The 24,270-nt window shown below is 31.9% G+C and overlaps 1 protein-coding gene across 1 annotated transcript; it reads right to left on the reverse strand.

The window, feature by feature from the left end:
- Positions 1-16,003: 16,003 nt before the first annotated feature.
- Positions 16,004-24,035, reverse strand: LOC127711802 (heme-binding protein 2-like). The gene is made up of 5 exons (XM_052217979.1): positions 23,931-24,035; positions 21,263-21,440; positions 20,541-20,670; positions 19,179-19,356; positions 16,004-18,264 (listed from the first exon to the last, which is right to left on the reverse strand). Exons 2-5 carry the CDS (start codon positions 21,437-21,439, stop codon positions 18,090-18,092), a joined length of 660 nt encoding a protein of 219 aa, XP_052073939.1. The 5' UTR covers position 21,440; positions 23,931-24,035; the 3' UTR covers positions 16,004-18,089.
- Between the last annotated feature and the right edge of the window lie 235 nt (positions 24,036-24,270).

Here is a 24,270-nt window from a genome sequence, read left to right on the forward strand (position 1 = left end):
GGCAAACTAGACATTTACAAATGGAAAAGAATAAATAATATCATAAAATGTACAAGGTTATCGTCGTAATTACAACAAACATCAAAATACACATCTTATTAACGATGATACATGCATTATTTTTACATGCCTTGCGGGGAACTTTGAAGGGTTTTTTAAGTCATTAAACACTGAATAAAGAAGGGTTAAACACTGGTTCCTGTAATAAGAAAACAACGCATGAATTAAAGCAGCAGCAAATGTCAGTTCTCGCGTATTCATCGAATCAATGATAGGCAATAAATCATTGACAAGTGTCTATTTGTTAGTACATTAGTACTTAGTAAAGCTTAGAATTATGATAATTTCACAGTACATATCAATACTACGAAGTCATTAAGATAAACGAATAAGCGGACATTAAGGTTATAGAAATTGTTTCTCATGTATTTATCTATGATGTCAACATTTAAATCGTTTTTAATCGTATTCTAAAGTGAAAGATAGTGGTGTGAAAGTTTAAGACACACTTCAAACTAGCTATAAGTTTTTGTGGGCTTTCATATATATTTCAAACGACGTGACCCAGTATAATGGAAAGGACACCAGCTGTAGAACATTTGTTGAAGAGCTTATCTTCTGAAGAACTTCTTCCTAGTCTGGTGATTAATATGACATAATTATTCCCACGCAAGAATGTATTGTGTTCATTGCATAAAATAAGATAAATTTCAACTATAGGCTTTCTGAATGAAATATTTCAGTTTCAGAAAAAAGACATTTACTTCCTTTCACATTTATATCGCTCTAGCGAGTACCAAAAGCAATGTGGCACTTAAACAGAATAGACAAAACCATCTGAAGTCAACTTTGTCTGATAGAGTTTAACCTTCAATTTAGGAATATTAAAATTTATAAACTATGAAGGAAATGTTTTGAATTTGGCCCAAATTGGTATGTAAATCAAATGTATTTTAAAAAATTCTCAAATTCTCTGATTTGATATTTAATACATTTACAGAAAAATAGTCTTAACAGAACGTGTCTTTGAAATATTATTCTAATGTGTAAAGGAATAACATAAGGCAGGTACCCATCATAAATTAGGACTTTCGAATACTATTAATCATTGAAGAAAAGACCATACATTTTGGAGCTATACTTTATGGGTACCACAACCAGTTATCATCATTTACCGATCACTCCACAAAACGATTTTTTTATTTGAAACCCTTATGATACATTGCTAATTTGTATCAAGAACGGAATAATCAGTGTCAATTAAATCAGACATTCTGTCATTATTTCCTGAAATGTGGACGATATTCTTCATTCTTTAAAATTTTAATCAAAGTTCTGAATCTATTAGCCATTATTCATTAGAAATTAACAATTGAAACTGTACTGGTCAATGATCAGTTATCGCCAGGGACCAATTTCCGTCACGTGGCATTAACTTACTCATTGTGTCAATACAGCATACTGTTGTATATGTTTATTTCACTTTTAAAGATAAGTATTGTTTGTTTCGATTGAGACAAGGGAATTGCGAATTTACATGAGATGTAACTTACATACGACTTTTCTGTTTAACGTATGAAAAAACTTACATCCAACTTCAAACAGAAAAGTCGCCATATCTCTGTCTAAATTGAGTTAAACCAACATCCCATCTAAAATAGAAAAGTCGCCATTTCCTGTCTAAATTGAATTAAACTGACATCCCATTTAGAACAGAAAAGTCGCAATTTCTCTGTCAAAATGGGATCAAACTAACAGCATACTTAAAACAGAAAAGTCACCATTTTTCTGTCTAAAAATCAACACTATTGATTTTATTTTCCAATGAACTTAAGCATGCAAGGACGAGAGGGTAATGAAACACAATGTTTTTTGCTTTGTCACATGAGGGCATGTATCACATTTCTTTCTCTAAAAGTGAGTGACCCAACAGTTAAGGGGAAAATATCCCCTATTTTAAATGGACCAATGGGGCAACTAATGAATGCTTCAAAGGTCAAAGGTTCAATTTATATTGATTGTGAAATTCCTTGATTTTTTTTAGATGTTGGGGATTGTCTTGTTTGTTTTTACGTCTAGCGGACAAGACATATATTATCTAACCAAAGTTAAATGAACATTAGAAGACGAAGTGTCCGAATCACCTCCGTACCGATTATTTACTAAAATAAACATGCCAAAAGAGGGACCTTCTATTTATATATTAAGTTTAACCAAATATTTCAAGAAATTGGCCATAATTGAAAATATAAAAATTTAAAGATTCACTCAAGATCAAGTAATCAGTTTTGTACAGGCATTTCGCATAACGATTCGTAATCGAAATGCCATTGACCTTTTTTCGTAATTGGCCACCAAGTGCAGCACTGCATCCTGCAAATCAAGTCAAACCCTGTTTACCTTTCAATTAACATATGAAACACATACAGCTAACAAATTCTAATAATATATCTAAATTGACCTTATCAGTGATGTCGGATGTGATTCACTGATGAATGAAAATTAGGTCATATTTAGTGAGTCGTGTCAAATCAGCATGTTTTCAATTGAATCTATTAATATTACAATTTAGCATTGACATTAATTCAAATGAACTAAACGTGAAAAACTGAACATATGAAAAAAGGTCAGACTAAATTGTCCAGATGTTATAGTATTTTAAAAAACCTAATTGAAGGCTGGTATTATTGAAAGTCTTCAAAACTCACCATTTTGTAGCCAGACGGTCGTTTCGTCTACAGAAGACTCATTACCAACAATTGATTTAAAAAAGTTAAAAGGGCAAATAAAGTACGAATTTGAAGAGCATTGAGGACCCAAAATGCAGAAAGATATTGCCAAATACAGCTTATGTAATCTATTCCTTAGGATAAAAATCCTTAATATATTGAAAAATTTAAGTTTGTTGGTTACCAGTAATTTTATAAATATTACCATATCAATGATAATTCATGTCAGCACAGATGTGCTGAATACTGGACAGGTAATACCCTTTGGTAGGAATCCTCCACCAGAAGTGGCATCCGACTAAGTGATTGTAACAAAACTAATCAAAGATATCGGCTTTATACTTTGTACGTCTTACGAGCGTTTCGTCTACATAACACTCATCAATGACGCTCGAATCAAAAATGATCAAAGGCCAATTTGATTCGTAAATAAAGTACACAGTTGAAGAGCATTGAGGACCTTACATTCCGAAAGGTCTTGCCAAATACACTTCTTTATAAACCCTGTGTGTTACCTCTCGCCACAAATGTTATAGATTCTTTGAAGCCCGAGGCTGATCCTGTTATTAATATGTCTGAATTACGTAAGGTACTTGTAATATCCCTCGTTATCACAAATAAAAAATCTCCATCATGTGAATCACAACTAATCATTTAAAAATTAAAGATACATCTTGTTTAATGAATCATTATAGTACTAATAAACTGGTTCACTGTCGGAAATGAATATTATAATCTGTTTATATACTACATCAAAAAGGATAACATGAATTAAATTAGTAAATTTTATGACATTAAACATTTTAAAAGCATGTGATTTTTACATCCATAGCTTTTAAATGTTTGGGTTCGGGCGTTCCCGGTGACGGAAAATCCAGAAAAGCACTTCGGACGCACGAAATTTATAAAGTGTTATTGTGATTTATTCCTTTACATTTCCATATCTTTTTGCTTTTATTTGCTTTGATTTTCTGTTTATATGCAATTTCCAAAACAAGATACATATAAGTTAAATATCCAACAATGTTCCAACTAATATTTAAGCGGAACCATAGCTCTTTGGTTATCAACAAGGAAATCGCAGTGAGTTGGTGAGTTAGTGTAATTATAACTTAAAGCTTTTAATTTTGTTTAACTCTTTACCTTAAATCAATGATTTGATATGAACATTAAAATCAAATTATTTATTTAAAGGAGTGAACCGCCGAGGGCCCAATAATAACTACTTATTATATAAAAATGGGGTTGCCTCTTTTAACTCACTGCAATAAAAAAATAATCTATGAATTATCAGAAATGAATTATATTCAAGAAGAATAACTTTAGAATATATGACAAATATATAACATTAGTTCTCTGTGTAATAGAGATAAAAAGTGTACAAACCAAAGGGGGTAAACCAATGTAATGTAAAGCTTTGCCTAACAGTTTGTTGTTGGCGTATTGTATGATTATTGTTAACTCTATATCCACTTTTATGTAGACCTTTTATTTTTAAACAAATTTTAACTGTACTTTCTCAGTTAAGATTTTTTTTCTGAAAGTTGACAGAGCTTACAAATACATTCCAAAATTTCACAAGGAAATTCCCAATTATGGAACTCTGAGGAAAAATTAAATTTATTAGAAATATAAAGAATTCTGATGGTTTTTCATACGCAATACAATGTAATCTTTCGCCTGGAACATTGCATGAGTTTACACCTATTTGAGACAAATATTCCATTGAGAAGGAGGTCTGTTGAATTGTAAATTCATACTTGGGAAAATTTGCTACTAGTACTGCATTTTGAAGTTGGGAATGTCCATCTTGTCGTTAATCGGTTACCAATAGTTATTTGTCGAAAAAGGTTATTTCCAAAAATCTCGATGATTCTTTTTTCTCTCTGGGACAGCTGATATTTTTAAGCAATTTCTAAAGATATGTGGTGCAATTGAAATTGAATCACACTATTCAGCAGACGGAGACAACTATTCACTAGACGAAGAAAAATATTCATCAGATCCAAAAATCCTCAGCAGTTGATTCGTGAATTACAGAAAAAAAAACTTGAGTGCGGAAAAACTTACTTTTTCAAGCAGTTTTCTATTTTCCAACTGCTAGAACTTCAGAAATATTCAACCGAAAACACACTGTAACTTCTTATGATATGATTGTGTACCGAATAAATAATTGATTGAACAAGACATAACAAAAAAAGTGCGGAAAACATACCGCCAGACTGACTGAAGGACGGAGTGCAAACATTTCCCTCTTTCGATTCATCAGTAGGGAGACTAACAAAGAGTTGAAAAATTTAGGTGTCTAGACTGCTTTTTTTATTGGCAATTTTTTATTCTTTTTTAAGGATAATAATCAATGAAAGAGATCAAATCAAATGAAGCTAATGAGATGTAAATGTTCATGCACATATAATGAATTCACATGCAGAATATTTTCAATCTATATTTAGTTTCTGACATTCAGGCCTACTCAAAGAAATTATTTATCACCCTTGAGCATGAGCATGAGTTACCTCATATGTCAGCGATATACTCAAGTTCAAATTCACATTCTAAATATTGTTGTCATGTTCAATAGTTGATGAAAAACCGACCAATTTCTGAATATTTAACCCTACAGTTATAGCATATAAATGAAGTCAAGATACTCCCACGTAGTTACACTTTTATGTGTAGATACCTATTGTCGAGTGTGGCTAATCATCGAATGAGGGTTCGAGTTGAAGTTAGATTTAGAGTTCAAGTTATTGTCCAAGTTCGACCCAAAGGTCGAGTTAAAGTGGTAGTTACAGTTCGAGTTTCGTTTCAAACTTCACTTTATGTTAAATTTCGAGTTCAAGTCACAACTCAAGTCAGAGATGCCCTATAATGGTTTACTTTTTACAAATTGTGACTTGGATGGAGAGTTGTCTCATTGGCACTCATACCACATCTTCTTATATCTATATATAATAAAACTTCAAGGTAGAATTCATGTATATAAATTTTGCACTGTTTTTAAAATATGAAAGTCTTTGGTTACATTCAGAGAACAAAGTAAAATGCAAAACTATGTAGAGAGAAGTATGTTTTAATATTTTCGATTATCATTTGTTTACAAATGGTTGCCTTTTTAAGTGAATGCGACATATATAAGTGAATGCGATTTGTCAAAATTAAAGGATACATTCTGTGTATTTACTAATGGTAACAACACGCTGAGAAAATCGGAGAGCATGCATCTCCTAATGGCCGTCTTTCCCTTTTCCCTGATTCAAATGATCTACAAATGGTAACTTGAATAGTGTCTTCTTATTTGACAATAAAGTTTTGGTTTTCAGACGATTTCTGTAGTCTTTATCAAAGAAGTGTAAATATTTGATAAAATAAGTAACATATATGAAGTATATTTTTCTTTCCTTGAAGTATTCAAAGTGTTAAGTAATCTTTTTATTTATAACTTATAGTCTTGCTGCGCCCAAAGAAACGTAAGATTTTTAGAATGTAGTTTAAATATTCTATTTGATCTATTATACAAATAAGACCAGACACACGTTTTCACAAACTTATGAAGTTTTCGTCTATTTATACATTAAGCATGCACGTAAGGTTGTAATAAATTCTAGTTTAAGAATAAATAAACGCTTTATAAATTATGAGAATAACTACAGTTTTTGAATAATAATGCAATTACCGTAAGAAAGTGTAAAAAAAAATTAGTAAACTTCCAGTTGTCCTCTGTATCAATTGAAAATTTTCTGTATAGTTTTGCATTTTTTTAATGGGGGGATTAATACTATTCTGTTTTTGAAAAAAAAATGCGTTTTCTGTATACTAACAAAATATCAATTACGCATTCTTTTTAGAAATACAAAAAAGTAATTCTACAAAAAAATGTATTTTAAGATTAATTTTTCGCCGGCTGAACACCTTTTAATAATCAACTTTTTTAAGTGTGTGACATGCACAAAACTTTAGTAACATAATTCAGCTTGAACTTTTAAATATGATTACTTTTTCAAACAACTGAAGTTTAATAGCATTTTTATTCTAAATGACTGCGTGTATTTTCATTTCGAACTAGTGTACATAATTTTACACAGTATAACCTAGGATAGTAGTGCTCCGCTATTAATTTAGGAAATACATGAAACTGAACTGAACTGTCACGCAGAATTCGATGATCATTTGAAGTACTTCGTGACCCTTATTTCTAGTTAGGAAAACGATTTACAGCTTGGGGCTCAAGTCCTCACCATGGATCATAGATCGCCATGCTGCTCATATAGGGAATAATTGATTCAAGGTAAAAACCGAAGTTGCAAAAGAGTTTTCAAAATTTAAAGAAGCAAAAAGTTTGGTTTCATAAAGGATTTATTTGTTGAGTGTTGTTTATTTAACGTCAAAAGAAAAATATTTAATGTATATTCAGGATGAGAATGAATCAACAAATGATTCTGCAAAATGGGTCAATCGCAATGAAAGACGGGTAGTTTAGACTGAAACTGGATAAAGAGATAAATAAAGGCAACAGTAGTATACCGCTGTTCGAAATTCATAAATCGATTGAGAAAAAAACAAATCCGGGTTACAAACTAAAACTGAGGGAAACACATCAAATATAAGAGGAGAGCTACGACACAACAGAAACACAACATTTAATGTAACACACACAGAAACGAAGTATAATATAACAATGGCCATTTTCCTGACTTGGTACACGACATTTTAAGAAAAAAATGGTGGGTTGAACCTGGTTTTGTCGCTAACCAAACCTCCCGCTTTTATGGCAATGTTGAATATAACATTAGAATGACAACATTACATGACAGGACTACAATACAAATAAATGGGAGAACATACAGGACAGAGAAACATACGAATAATAGCACAACAAAATATAAAATAAAAACAAAAGGTACCAGGTTTAAAATTTAATACGCAAGACGCGCGTTTCGTCCACACAAGACTAACCAGTGACGCTCAGATAAAAAAAGTACGAAAGCCAAAACAAGTACAAACTTGAAGAGCATTGAGGACCAACAGACACATGGCACTGCAATATGCCACCTATACGAAGCTTTGGTATAGTTGTTGCAATTATTCTTTAGCAGGCAGAGCAAGGTCATCTGCCTACACGAGACACCAACTTATCTAACGTCTAATGTCATTCTGTCTGGACTTGTCTGTGTATCTATAAATAAACAATGCAAAAGCAAAGGAACACCCCTTGAAAAGAGTTTTATTGTCGAAAGGTGATAACCTTATTCATATAGCATTGGAGTTGTTTTCATACAAGATATAAAAAAATGAACTAGTCTAAGAATATACCCAGCAGGCAATCAAAAACCATTAATCTAATAGCAAAAGAAAAACAACACTACCAAGAAAGGTATACTGATTCAGCACACCAATCACTAACAATTGGGCAGAAATCATGTGCTCTGGATGGATAAAAGATTCATCAAAGATACCAGGCTTATAAATTATGGTACCCCAGACGAGCGTTTCGTCTAACTAAGACTCATCAATGACAAAGGGACGACTTTTTGACATTTGATTGCTAGGGAGACGACGTGAGCAAAAGGATTTGGAAATGAATATCCTGATCTGTTCAGAAAAAAATCTTGCCAATACAGAGAAAAGATGAAATTTCTGCCCAATTAAATGCAGGAAATAATTGTGAACAAAAGTAGCACTAATTTCCCCCACCGAATATCCCTTACACCCATCAGCTTGTTCATTGCAAGTAACGATCGGGTGATAATACGCATTGCGTTAAACGATAAACTAAGAATGGAGAGCCGGATGGATCATGTGGACAAACAGTAAATTAAATAATGATGACGTGTTGACAGTTTTGAATTCAACCTTACCATAACGAACGCTTGGTTCAGCAGATTCATTGTAATCAAAGACCATGATGAGAAACGAAATCCCTGGAAGATTGTAACACTAGGGATATATATATATACCCCATATGCATATGTTGCAATGTAGGTTTCGTTTATTTCACTTCCACGGCATAGATGCTTTTCACCGAGTTCTGATTTTTTTCTGTGTGAAATCATCATCTACATAGAGAAAATTGAAATAAAAGAATACTGCAAGCTTCCTTGTATTCGTCTTTAGTAGACCCGTATGAAATGTGCCTCATATAAATATAGGAACAAGTCTGTGAGATAAGAAGAACAGTTGGTTCAAATAGTAATACCACCTGTCTATTAAAAACCGTCCCCATCACACAAAACAAATCTATTGTCAATAAAAACAATCTACCATTTCCACATACTAGTAAGAATCACAAAACTTCAGACTTGAAGCAGAGATGATTTGTTTTTATCAATTATGAATTGAACCTTCTAAAATAAAAAAATTGTATCTTTTTTTGGTCTTTTTATGAAACAAAGTTCAATCTGTCTTAAGCCTAGAACTAGAAATACTTGTGTAAAGGGAACAGAAGTCAAATGTTTGGAATCAGCTTCATCCTTTATCACGGAATACACGTAAATCTGATATTTTTTCTCTATATATATTTTTCTCTCTAAATATATTATTTCTTGGTAAAAAGTTTGGTGAGACAGTTGTCTCACTGCCTCAATGGAAACTACACCACTGAAAAAATATAACAAAAATACAGAACTCAAAGGTAAAAAAAGGGGAATCCTACAAAATTAAATGTTAGACTTTATCAACCAACTAAATGAAAACAAGCTTAAAATACTTAAACTGCTGGTATATACAAACATCGTGCCGTCCACCATACAAGGATTTTTGTCCATCCCTCAGCATTCAGCGATTGTCCTTAATGACAATACCAAATCTGTGTTTTAATCAAAAGTGGTTCATGAGCAATGAAAGGTAAAGATTGCTTACATTTTTCGATTTGAACTTATATTAAACATTTAATCGCAATTGCACAAATTTAGGATATGCAATATTGAGAATTCAAATGTAAGAAAGGAACTGTGTGCCAATTGTAAATCCTTGGAGTTCAAACCGAATGTAATATTGATACAAAAAGTATTTGGATAAAAAGTCGTCAATGTACGGAAATATTCGATATTAAGACCAAAACATTGTCGCCAAATTCTCGTTGATAAAAGGAGATTACATACAGTTATAAGGAAAGGCTACCACTACAAAACTAGGAATATTACATATTGGTACAGGGATTGAGGCGGTAAATAAAAAAAGGAGCTAATCCTACAGAAAAATTGTGATCGTTTTAAAGTATTGGGTAAATTAAAAGAATATCAACTCAAAATTATTGTTGATCCAGTGTTACATCCGTAGTTCAACCCGTTAAAAAGACTGCCGTTTGGAATAAGGTGTGCCGTTTAGAACAAGTCACAAGAGCTTGAAAATTTAAACGTCATGGAGAAAATCTTGGGTTTCGCCGCTTCTTGTTGTACGGAAAACAAACAATGAGGTTAGACTTTGTATTGATATGCGACGTGGAATCACTCGTGTACTTCAAGAAATACATCCGATTTCGTCAGTGGACGAAAATTAAGATGATATGAATGGCAGCGCATTGTATTCAAATATGGATTTAAGGTGGGCTATTATCAGATCGATTTAGACGACGAATCGCAAGAAATAACTACTTTTGTGACTCACAAGGGATTATATCGCTATAAGAGGTTGATATTTGGTATTGTATGGAATTCGGGTTGATAACAGATCATAAGCCTCTTGAAATATATTTATTCGCCAAAATAAAAACCGCCAGCTTGATCAGAAAGATGGGCTAGTAGACTACAACTGTACAATTTTCGAGTTGTGTATCAATCTGGACGTAAAAACTTACACCACATTTTCAACCAGATCCGTACGTAATTACTAAGAAGAAAGGAAATGCAGTAAGTGCAAGAAACGCAAATGGAACTGACCCACGTCAAAAAGCGCTTTTAACGGGAAAAAGGGAAATATCCAAATACTAGTGGATAGTCTCTAACTACATGAAAGAATAAGAAACTGATTTTTTTTTTATCGACTCGCGACCGAAACGAAGTACAAGAAGACCCAAATACTTGGACGATTACTAGTATGTTTGCCATTGAGATACATTTCATTAATTAACTATACATGTTTTAAGTCTACATGTTTTCCGTAGTTTTAATTTGTTTAAAATTCTTTCACAAAGTTCATCGGTTTTACTTGATAAACTTTCATTCAAAGGTAAAGAGGAAATGTAGTATTTAAACAAAAGACAATTAATTCATAGTGACAATCAATTAAACATTTAGGTAACAAATTCTCGCAAACTCTGTAACATATCATCTATTGAATGATAAGTTCAAGTTTCATCCTGTGTGTGCATGCCATTGTCTGCTCTGTATTTGATGATATGATGTTTAGAAACAATTCATTTATGTGCGATGAGCGCGGATTTTTAAAGATAGGAGGAACTATGTTGAAGAGCTTGCACAAGACGCAGAGGAGTCTTCAAAGCGTGAAAGCTCACTGTAGCCTATAAAATCTTCCGGCAGCTGTCAGGCAACACATATGCACCTGTGGAACCCAAAGAGGGGGAAGCTGCTAACAAAGATTGAAATGTTAGACCGTTGGCCAGAATACTTAGAGTCAAAATGTGAGAGACTACATTATCTGTTTTCCATCATATGGATAAATGATATAATGCCAACAGAATAGAATAAAGACATAATTGTGAAAATAAAAACGAAGAGAGATCTGAAACTGTGTAAATACTGGCGCGGAATATCACTACTTTCCATTCCTAGCAAAGCAATCCTTAGAGTCATCAAGAATAGAATTACGGATGACAGTAAGCTACATGAAGAACAAGCCAGTTTCAGTAATAACATAAGCTACACAGGCTACCTATCTGCCCTCTGTAACACCATAGAACAATGCATAGAGTGGCAGAACAAATTTGTATTAAACTGTATTGACCTCCAAATAGCATTTGACAGTCTAATAAGAGAGATACTAGAAGGAGAAATCTTAAAGCATACGGATTTCCATCAACAATTGTAAAGCTGATAAAGACATTCTACGGCAAGTATGACACAATGGCCAGCTTTCTGGTTAGTTCTCATTGGAAATAGACTTCAGACAAGGTTTTGTGAACTCTATTCTCTTCTGATAAAATGTGATAGTCGTCGATTGGTTTATAATATCAACACCAGGAAATGGAAACACCGGAAATAGATGGACACTTGACCCCTTTCTAGAAGACTTGGATTTTGCAGATGACAAAAGCTTATAATCAAGCAGAAGAGTACAAATGCAAAAGAAAACAAGATTGAATAATTAAATAACGTGTCGAACAAACTTGCCTATACGGCATGGTTTTTTCCTTATTATTGAAGGCCATACGGTGACCTATAATTGTTTACATTAACATCATTTGAACGCTGGTGGATAGTTGTCTCATTGGCAATCATACCGGTGCACATCTCCTTAGTTTTATATCGGAATAAAAATAAACACCAAACAAAAACAAATCAAATCAATCAACGAGCAATCCAACAATGCACCAATCGAGATTACAAACTCTAACATCAAGGAAATAGAAATTTTTAAGCTTCCAATACTTAAAGGCAGCGTTATGAGCAGTGATAACTTGATAAGCAAAGACATCAAAGCAAGACTGAGTAAAGCAATGAAAGCCTTCTGTCAAGTCAGGTCAAAATGGAGATCATAATATCTTACGAGAAACACCAAACATCTGTACTGCTTTACGGCTCAGGATGTTGGAGAATAATCAAATCTGACTTCAACAAACTGCTGCATTCAACAATACATGCAATACCTGCTTACGAAAAATCTGCAAAATTTTTTGGCCGAAAAAAATCAACCAAGAATATATAAACTGACATCGAAAAGCGATATAAGAGAGGAAATAAAAATTAGAAAATAGTCACGTCTTTAGGAAAAAACATACAAACATTACAAACGTGTCACTGAGGTGGACTCCGACTGGAAAGACAAAAAAGGGAAGATAAAAAGAAACATAGAGAGGAACAGTGGAAAGTGAGATGAAAGAGATTATGATGTCTTGGCTAGAAGCAGAGAAGAAAGCACAAGACAGGGGATATTATGGCGACAGCTGGTATTCCGTTGGCCCTCTGTGTATACAACCACAAGGGAGTTAGAGTAATAATGAACTAGAAAAATGAGGTCAAGGTCAGATTACCCTGATAGAAAGACATGTTTACATTAAAATCATTCCATACACCAGATAAACTTGACCTTTTGCTAATAGCATCTGAGAAACTGACTTGAACACGAAAACTTAACGTTGATCACTGAACCGTGAAATTAGATTAAGTTCAGATCAAATGAACCCTGTCAGACGAATTTGTGGACCTTGCTGTGATTCTACATAACAAATATAGTTATCCCATTACTCATAATAAGTGAGAAAACCCGCTTAAGTTTTTTTCTTACGCAGATTCTGAACCGTGAAATGAGGGCAAGGAATACGGACATATGTCAAACAGAGACTCCAGAACATGAGGCATCTGTAAACAAGATATAAAGTGTTCAAGTGTACTTCCTTCTGAAGTATAAAGCTTTATACAAAAAGCGTATGCCGTTACCGCAGATGGATTAGGATTCATTAGCCTAGTATTATGTGACACTAAGACTCCGCATACTATATACAGCTGGATAAAAATGTACTACAGGGTAAAATAGTAAGTTTGGAATTAAATACTACTACTGAGGATAAATAGGAGGTTCCAAGAACCATGAATCGCTCCACTTCATTACATATTATAATGATATTGCTTGTCATCAAGTCACATTTTCTCTACCTTAGCACTACATTTATAAAGCTCACAGTGATAATCAGTGTTACATAACAACTAAGTAGGACATCTAGCTATTTTGACTTTTGTTCCTTATATAATTATTCATACAATGACACAAAGACCCCAACATAATTTAATATTACAACATATGTTTTGAGCAAATGAAGATGATAAAAAACGATATTTTTTATGGTAATGATTTATGAAAGGGGTCATCAAAAGATCAAAATCTAGCATAGATTATTTTTTAACCCATGTCTGTGAATATTTATTAGGAGGATTATGACTTAGAATTCAATACACCTTAATTACGGACCAGGGGAACTTAATCAACATTAATTCAATGATTACATAGTCTTTTAGCCGCATGAACAAATCCTGAATATGGTTGATCATATTGACATAACCACTAACCATTCTCAGCAGGTCTATCAACTGATTTTGTCAGATAAGACTTACCCTAAGTAAAAAAAAAAATACACAACATTACAATAATCTCCAGCTTTCAGTATGCTTTAACTATATTCATACATAAACAAACTTAAAAAGTTCATATAAGTAGTGTGTCACTGTGTGATACAATTCTTTGTTCTGCTACATATCATGTACATGCTGCTAAGTTGAATCAGTTTTACCTATATAAATTTATGTTCGAAAAAATTAAAAATAAATGGAGAATGTGTCCATGGGACAGATGATGCCCCCGCTTGCATATAACGTAATAAAGGGACATAATTCAAGACCGGTAAAAGTGACGCTACCCAAATTCATACTTGATCTGAATTTTGTGGTAATAAGCATTGTGTATAATTTTCATAACATTTGGTTTAGGAAAACTTAAGTTAGAGAACAGAAACGAAACATTCAGCATTTTTTTCATTTGTAAAGGGGCATAACTCCTAAACAGTAAAAGTGACGCCACCAAAATTCGCGAACTTGGTCTGTATTTTTTGGCAATAAGTATTGTATATAAAATTCATAATATTTGTTTGAGGCAAAGTAAAATTAGAGAACAGAAACAAATAAATGTAGATAGTGTCAACATAAAAATTTCAGCAATTTTTCCATTTTTAAAGGGACATTACTCTAGAAAGGTAAAACTGACGCTACCTAAATTCGTACTTGATCTGAACTTTGTAGTAATAAGCATTATGTATAAGTTTCATAACATTTGGTTGAAGCAAACTTTAGAGAACAGAAACGAAAAATTCAGCACCAAAATGTAAACTTAATCTGTGTTTTGTGGTAATAAGCATTGTGTATAAGTTTCATAACATTTGGTTGAGGCAAACTAAAGTTAGAGAATGGAAACCAATTTGTGGGATGTATTGACGGATGGACGGACGTACAGACGGACAAGGTTAGAACTTACTATCCCCTCTACTACAGCGGGGGGATAAAAAAACATGTGAACACCTGATGTTTGGAAATCCAAATTGTCTGAAAACATACCATTCAATATTAACTTATTACCAATTGTTTGTGTTTAACTGAAATGTGCATAATTAACTGTCAACATGAGATATGTCTTGCCTATGTTTTATTTTGATAGTACACTGCAAAAGTTCCAATTAAAATGGCAATATGTTAACATGTAAACTATATGAAACATTCAGTCAATGAAGCAGGACTCAAAATGCAGGACCAAATAACCTCATATTGAATGAGAAATACTAATGCTTGTAAAACTGCATACTAAATACCATTGCAAACACAAACTTAACCATGTAGACTATGCAAAAGTTTCAGTCAATGAACGAGGGGATGGGGCCATATAATTTTCATGGGAGTGAGATAGCAAATGTCAATACTGCTGCATACCAAATATCATTGACAGACCATTAAAGGTTCATCTTAAACTGACATAATTACAAACTTTAACATGTAAATATGACTATCATTTAGTACACAATTGTTCATGGTGGTCTAACAATAATCATGATAAATGTTATAGTTATAGTAATGAGGACTTTCATTATGTAACAGATTCAGATGAAATTGGAAATCCTTGTTTAATAATCCTAAACAAGCACCTTCTAGGTCAACATATAAGGCTGCCATTTTTGTGTTTGTCTTTTAACTTTTATTGTTCTGTGTTTTTATGTTACGTGGTAGCACCTTTGACCATTTCTGTATGTTAGTATTATGTTCACAACATTTATTTTGTTATTAAATATATAAAAAATAAGATGATGTTGTGGTATGATTGCTAATGAGACAACTATCAACCAGACCAAATGACACAGACGTTAACAACTATAGGTCACCATATGGCCCTCATCAATGAGCAAAACCCATACCACACAAGTATAAAAGGCCCTTAAATGACAAATGTAAAACAATTTGAACAAGAAAACTAAAGGCCAGGTTTAGATACAAAACAAAAAAGGAAAAGTAAATTTGATATACAGTAACAAACGACTACCACATGTTTGTATTTTGACATTTAGTTTTTCAGAAAATATTTTTTTCAATGATAAAACTGTAAATTATGAATCAAAACAAATGAAAAATTTTATATTTTTATTTTCAAAGTGCAAAAATATACAATCTATTTACGAAAACAACAAGATAAATAAACACATGATAAACAAACCCGTTTTAACAAAAGTAGAGACATTGGGGTTAACGTTTTCTGTAAGGCTTTAGGTTGTTAGTATAAGGAATAAGATTTGGATTTAGAAAAGGCCTCCAGTACTCACTGTATGATAAAAGTACATTTGAAAAAATCTAATTAAATAATTCAAAATACAAATATGAAACAACACATAAATAATTAAATGCTTACATCATAAAATATGAAGTTGCACATGGATTATGTTATGTTAAAAAGAATTAAACACGGATCTTACAGAACTTCACAAAATATCAAAATCAGGACAAACTATGATAGTACACATTTTATATTCACAATATAAAAAGGCATTCTTAGACAATGACAATATAACATGTCAGGACAGAGGGGCTACCAACTGATATAACCTTTTAAGCATAAAATGGGGTCAATTAATGCCATAATTAAAATACATATGTAATTTAAGATAAATCTGAGCTACTAGTACTATATGATGAGATTCAGAATATAAAAAGTAAAATATAAGATATTGGAATGTTATTAAAATAAAATAAACATAAATAGTTCTCAGTGTATTTCAGCACATGCGTAGTATCAAACTATTACATTAACACAGGCCTTCTGTTGAATAATTCCATTGTATTTTTTAAAAGTTTAGGAGGACAATTAAGCTAGGCCAAAAAGATAGACCTTGCAAAACAGAGATTCACTAAGACAGATAAGGTTGAAGGGTTAGGATTGTTTATACAAGTATATCTATAATCTGTAAAGCCACCCTCAGTTTTATTTATTTGTATTTTCCATTGTTGATTTGAAAATTTTCCCTCTTATCAAAATAAGAAATCATTTTAGAAATAAAAAACAATAGACTGTAATTCCTAAATATGAAAACTCAGTGTGTGGAGGATGATAATCTACTCCTGATAAATTATATCTGACCTATATTGTACTAGACAATGTCTTATTTCCTCAGGTCAAGTGCAAAATCTTCAACATAGTAAGTTACTCTGGAATATTTAGAACTTACTTTACATCAAATACCTCTTAAATATTATGACCTACTTAATATGTATAACATTAAACTATCCAACTAAGTTTTAAGTATAAATTTAAATAAATATTAGCAAAAAATAATATTTAAATAAATTTCAAAATTTAAGTTAGGGTGTAACGCAAATTAACTATGGTAGCAAGGTTAACAACACATTTATGTCCAAGAAAGCAAACTAGTTACAGATACAACATGAGAGGAAATGCTGTAAAGTATGATCCTCATCATGTTCATGCACAAGTAATAAGTATCAAATAAGTAATTCAGGGATATTAGTTACATTTCATTTGGAATAATTAATTTCTTTTTTGTAGTTATTAGTTTTGTTTGTTAACCTCCTTAAATTAAAAGAAATTAAGGTCAAGTCAAAGTAACTCACTGTCGTCTGGTGTTTAATTGTATATTTAACAAAGAAATATCTGTATTGTAACAATATGCAATCCAGAGTTTTTTTTTATTTCTGAAACTGTATGACAAATACAAATGCTTCTACAAACTGAAACTGTATGACAAATACAAATGCTTCTACAAACTGAAACTGTATGACAAATACAAATGCTTCTACAAACTGAAACTGTATGACAAATACAAATGCTTCTACAAACTGAAACTGTATGACAAATACAAATGCTTCTACAAACATCGGAATGTGAACCTTGAAAAATTGCATTCCACTATCACCCATTATAAATTGGAGGACAAAACGCTACATTTCAAGTGCTTATTAAATGTAAAGCATGAGCACCAATATTTGGTTTGTAGGTGTTTCTAATGCATCTGTATTGAAATTTATCATTATAAGGTACTAAAAATTAGAATATTACTTAAAATTTTCATAAACTCTGACTTGACCTTCATCATGTTCATATTGGAAAACATTGATAGTTCTTGAAACCTAGAGTAATTAAAATAGAGATAACTATATTTTGTCATTATGCTGGTTGGTATTGTTATTCAGTGGTATGTTCTTATTTGGAGATAAACCATATTTCATTATGTCTCTTGAAGATTCTGAATGGACTATCATATCCTGCTGTGAAGTAAAACTGGGTATGGTACTTGCTCGAGTCATTTATAGACTTAAACAATTCTTGAGCTTCTTTGATCCAATCTTCAATCTTCCTAACATACCCACCAAATTGTCTACAATTAGAATTCAATCATTGATCATGTTTATATTCAGATTGTGTTCTGTCCAAATATTAGAACTGGCAGTAACCTAGTGTATAGTGAGATTAAAGAGTTCTTATTTTTTTTGTTAATTTTCTCATTTCAGTCTAATAAAGTTGTCTATTTTGAGTATCATACTTCATAGTGATTACAAATGAAACATTATAATCAAATAGCAAATAAAACAATTTTCTGAATCTTTAAATTATCAATAATATATTTTATATCTAAATATGTTTAGCAGTTAAAAACTTTTACCTCACAAAATTAAAAGTAACAAGGTTAGAAATAGTATGTGTTATTTCTACATTTAATGTATAAAACATAAATTTCTTTTTTTAGTAAACAGAAAATTCAATTTTTTTCAAAGGTTTTGTCTACAGATAACTCACTTAAATTATATATGCCCTAAATGTTGGAGCACTGTTTAATGCCACTGTAGAGCCCTAAATGTTGGAGCACTGTTTAATGCCACTGTAGGATCTGTTACTTACCTGACATATGCCCTAAATGTTGGAGCACTGATTAATGCCACTGTAGGATCTGTTACTTACCTGACATATGCCCAAAATGTTGGAGCACTGTTTAATGCCACTGTAGGATCTGTAACTTACCTGACATATGCCCTAAATGTTGGAGCACTGTTTAATGCCACTGTAGGGTCTGTTACTTACCTCCTGACATACATGTATGATGCCCTAAATGTTGGAGCTCTGATTAATGCCACTGTAGGATCTGTTACTTACCTGACATATGCCCTAAATGTTGGAGCACTGTTTAATGCCACTGTCATGACTGTAGGGTCTGTTACTTACCTCCTGACATACATGTATGATGACCTAAATGTTGGAGCACTGATTAATGCCACTGTAGGATCTGTTACTAACCTGACATATGCCCTAAATGTTGGAGCACTGTTTAATGCCACTGTAGGATCTGTTGGTGCTGGCGGATCAGTGACTTTGTTTGACATGAAGAAGGACATTGTAAAGTTGCTCTCACATGCTGGTCCTGGACCTGGGATAAGTCTAACCAAAACTGGAGCTGTCATAGCAATTTTCTCCTCTAAAAATAAGATTATACTTTCTTATTAATCTTGATGCAGTTTGAAGAAAATAATTCAGAATGAGGTCATTAGGCATTGTAGCCTTTTTGCCACATACTGCAAGGAAATTTGAAGTCATACTTAACTTTGTGACCAGCATGATCAATGAAAAGTTTACCATGTTCACGAAATTAGTTGGACCCCTAAAAAATATATTTCTGTAAGTCAAAATTCTCAAACTATTGATTTCTTTTCTTATCCAGATTAACTGGAATTTTATAAACTAATCTAAAAATACAACATTTATCTTATTTGTTTTGCTATATTTACATGATTTAGGTGGAACAGTTTTAACATTCATCAAATGTTAAATTAAAATTACCACTTATTTGTCATGGAATTTTGCATGCAGTATTTTTACAAACATCTCATCTGTATTTAATTTATTAAAAAATCCAGATCATAGACAATAAGGAGGTGATACTGTCCTTTACCATCAAGGGCAACAAACTTTTTTTCCTGTCATTGACTTCCTGTAGACCTAACCTACACTTCTTATTGTTTTTCAAAAACCTTGTGTTTGCCTTGGCACTGCTGACAACAAACTTGGAAGAAAATGTCATTGCTACTTTTGTTTTGAGAAAAAAATTCAAATGAAATGTAATTACCAATTTAATTTAATGAAAACAAAGAGTCAAGGATATGAGAAATAAAAAAATTCTGCAAATTTATGCTTAAATATTATCTGTTACAGACGGAAATCTATTTGATAAAAATTATGTTTCAACCAAACAATTTTTTAACATATTTTACATACAATTGGATTTAAGATTTATCACTATATATGGTGGTCACGTGGCAAAATAAACCATCATGATAATTATTTGAATGTTTGTAGTCAACATAGTGGCATGCTACTAGTGGCATATCACCATCAATATACATGTGTTCCAGTGTAAGTAGTGGCCACAATATATTTATGGCAGTTGATTTTATTAAAACCATCCTATGGCAGCCACAATGATATTTACAACTTGTGGCTGCCATTTACAAATTACCAAAGCCTGTCACCATAACATATAATGGAAAGGATTAAAATGTAATGATATACAATATATAGTGGGAAATTCTAAATCCACCATGTTCGTATGGTTAGTGAAAATTAAGCAATTTATGATCATTTGTATTGTATACATTGCCTTACTTTTAGCATTTTTGCCTTGTATATAATCAAATAATCTGTGAAACATGATTCCGCTTGCTTCGCTGTAGTCTACTCCAGCTAGGGTAGTAGACACCCAGTGTGTTGCAGTATATTCTCTTAACTCATAACCCTGAAATTATCAAATTATTCTAGTTAAAAAATCATATATGTATAATCATAAACAAAGATGTGTTTTACATTTAAAGAAAAAAATTGTTTGAAATTTTTGACTACTAATGATATCGATTATGGACAATGAGATATTGTTGTTTTGTAAGATACTCGACTTTGAAATTATGAACTGACCAAATCTTCAAATTCTGAGAGCAATGATCAAGTGTTATAGTACTAAAGCTTACTCTGAGGAAGTTTACCGATGTGTTTACATGTACATGATGTATTTAACCTTTTGAGTTGCCATGATGCTGACTTTTGAAAAATAGACTTATAAACAAACAACAGAAAACTGTAAAGTCGGACATTTTACCCACTACAGTATGGGAAAGAAATCAACCTTCAAGTCTTACATGAAGCTGAGGTTTTATGTATTCTATGGAAATGGTATCATGTTACTATTGTATAACAGATAAAAATAAACATAATATTGTCCAAAGTTGCAAAACTTGTCAATAATTCTTCAATTCAGGATCTATGTTATTTTTACTAACATTCAGTAAAACAAAGAACTTTAAACCAAACTTTTATATTTTCATAGATCATACCGAGCTGGATTCTATGACTTTGTATTCAGGGCAGTCAAGTTTGTTGCAAAAATCTGGTTTCTTTTGAGGTTCAACCTCATTGCCTGGAATTATCTTTATCATCTTAGGCTTGTAGTACAGTTTTTCTCCTTGAACAAAAACTGCCATCAGAAGGACGGCTGCAATTTTTATCAACATTCTGCAAAAAAAAATACTATCTTATATTCTTTAAAATATATACAGTATACCCAATTAGCCTTGTCCTTATTCAAACCTTCACCCAACAGTGATTGGAGAATCCCAAATTAAACTTAACTTTAAGTTTTTATCCAAAAAATTTTAAAATCAAAATCTTCTAAAATGTAAGCCTATGTGAAGACCAAAACGAAAAAAAGAATTTAGACATATAAATCCATTTTTCTTTATTTTTTTTTATGGTTTGCTACTTCAAGTTTACCTCATAGTTTGTGTCTGAGATATATTACTCTATACTTCTCAGGGTTCTCACTAAGGAATTTTGAAGCCATGGTGAGTCCAACAGTGAAAAGATGAAATTTTATTGCTTAATAATATATCATTTATTATGTTAGTCCCCATGACAAAATAGAGCAAGGGAAATGACATCAAGTTTAAATAGATTTTAAACTTTTGTCATAAAATGATGATTATTATGTGCTCAGCTGATATAACTTTTTATATTCTTAATGTATCTTTGGACTCACCAGGTTTGAAAATGATGAGTCCAGTCAGATTTTCATGTGTCTTGCCTAAGTGAGAACACTGTTTCTACAGGTCACATTATTTGCAAAGGTGATTTGATAGAATTATATAAAATAGGGAATATTGGAAGTTCAAGAGAACTACTTATTCTATATACTCTAGTTGAGCCAAATTTACTCCTTGGTTTTAATACAGATTTATGAGATTAGGTTACAGGAGTAACAAGGTATTCTGCTCCGAAATCAGGGGCGGATCCAGGATATTTGAAAGAGGGGGTGTAATTCCAGAAAACATAAAAATATTGCCAAGCGGAGCAAGGCGCAAACATTTTTTAGAAAATTCTTGTTCATTGTAAAAATATGAGATTTTTTTTGGCAACCAAAGGGGGCAAGGTGTACACCCTCTTTTCCACATCATTGGTACCCCACTGGAAATTGTTTTCAGATAGGGAAACTTTAATCGTATATTCCTTTCAGTCCTAGTTACTCAAAAATAATTTATAGACAATTATTTTTGAAAACTTTTCATTGCTTTTTCAAATAAAATGCCATGGGGTTTTGATAACACTATAAATGACAGCAATCAGTCCATTCTGTCGGATCTCCTCTACTTGACGATCGCAATACTCACCAGGTTTACCAGTATTGTGTACAATACTGGAATAAAATTTTTGTACCAGTATTGTGTTTTTAGAAAAAAATTATCAGGTGGCAAAACATGATGAAATATGATGACAATTCTATCATATTTAAGCTCAAAAATATTAAAGCTAAGAAATCATGATATTAATTCATATGAAAATGAACATTTTTTTAGCACTACTGACATGACTGAATCTTATATTTATGAATGATATGATATGGGTTGTTATATGTTTAAATGATGATGTTGAGCAATGTCATCAAAGATTAAGTCTCAAATCTTCAGTGGTCTTTATCATAAGAGGATCATACTTTTCCTATTGAAAGGTTTCACAATAAGATTGATAGATAATTCTTCTAAATATTTATCAAATTGCCATTCTGTATAAATTGGAAACATTCTGATAACATCAAACAAAAGAATTAAATTTGGCTTTTGCTATATGGAATAAACTTATATTTAGAGTATAAAATAGTAAAATGTAATGAAAATGACTACTGAAAATTTTTTGATCACTGCTAAAAAGTGTAATTTTACCATAGTTATTTGTACATCATTAATTGATAAACATGATAAAGTAATTATTAAGATTATACAGATCTGATTATATAACAATAATTACCCCTTTTTAGTTATACAAATGTGGGTGACTTGTCCCCTTAGGATGTTTATTTAGCAATAATATGATTGGAAGCAATTAAATTTTACAATTTACTCATACCTGGGACTACATGTATTTCACTAACATATTAGTCCTAGCTCAAACATGTCATATACATCACAAAATCATTTTTTCAAACTGTGAATGGATTGATTCAAACATAGCTGGGAAAAATCAAAGTATCTAAAATGTTCAAACTTTCTATTCTTCCTATATGAAAGTAATGGAGAAATTATAAATGTTTTATCCCCTGAAAATGACTTTCAATTTTAATTGGTATTAAATGTGTTTATTAAGCAATAATACTATGAAACAGTTTAAAAAATCATATTGCCCAGTATTACCCAAACATACCATCAGTATTGACTATTGTAGTCCTTTTTAATTTTTTTTACAATACTAGTACATTTTTTTTAGTACTGGAACAAAACTGGGGTCATCGTAGCCAGTGCCTTCCTGAAAACAAATCTGCTAACACAGGATTATGTGTTCAAAAGCATTAGTGCGGAACCGTAGCTCAAAGGTCCTTGCGATATTTTTTAACAATTTGTGGTAAAAAAATATCATAAGGTCCTTTGAGCTACGATTCCGCAGCTACAAACGCATATATACTTTCTTTATCAGAGATTAGAGATAAATTAACCTGAAATATAAAGATAAATTTACCTGAAATATATATTTTTGTCTGTTCGACTATTGTCTGTGACTGTGGAGAATTCGAATTGACTGGGAACGTGAAGTTATATAAACATAGCGGTACACATGTACCTGTATAAAAAGAAGAGTCCAATATAATTTTCAAGGGCAAAATGACTTTCATAGAAGTGGACACTGTCGGTCGTTTAGGTTTTATTTAACATTGTGAAATACTTTCTTTATTCTAAAGTACTTTCTGTAAAAAATCTATACTAAATGGGGATAAAAATTAACGAAAATTATCTATGTTTTTTTTGCTTTTTCTTTTCTTTTTTACCTTCAACATTTGGTATAGGCCAAGTTAACTTTA

Source organism: Mytilus californianus, unplaced genomic scaffold (assembly GCF_021869535.1).
Source record: "Mytilus californianus isolate M0D057914Y unplaced genomic scaffold, xbMytCali1.0.p SCAF_1, whole genome shotgun sequence".
NCBI classification, from domain to species: Eukaryota; Metazoa; Mollusca; class Bivalvia; order Mytilida; family Mytilidae; genus Mytilus; species Mytilus californianus.

Coding starts and splice junctions, on each gene's coding strand:
- LOC127711802 (XM_052217979.1), bottom strand. CDS start 21,439: ATGTTGATAAAAATTGCAGCCGTCCTTCTGATGGCAGTTTTTGTTCAA. Junction 20,671..21,262: donor AAGTCATAGAATCCAGCTCG/GTATGATCTATG, acceptor TGATAATTTCAG/GGTTATGAGTTAAGAGAATA. Junction 19,357..20,540: donor ACAAGGCAAAAATGCTAAAA/GTAAGGCAATGT, acceptor TCTTATTTTTAG/AGGAGAAAATTGCTATGACA.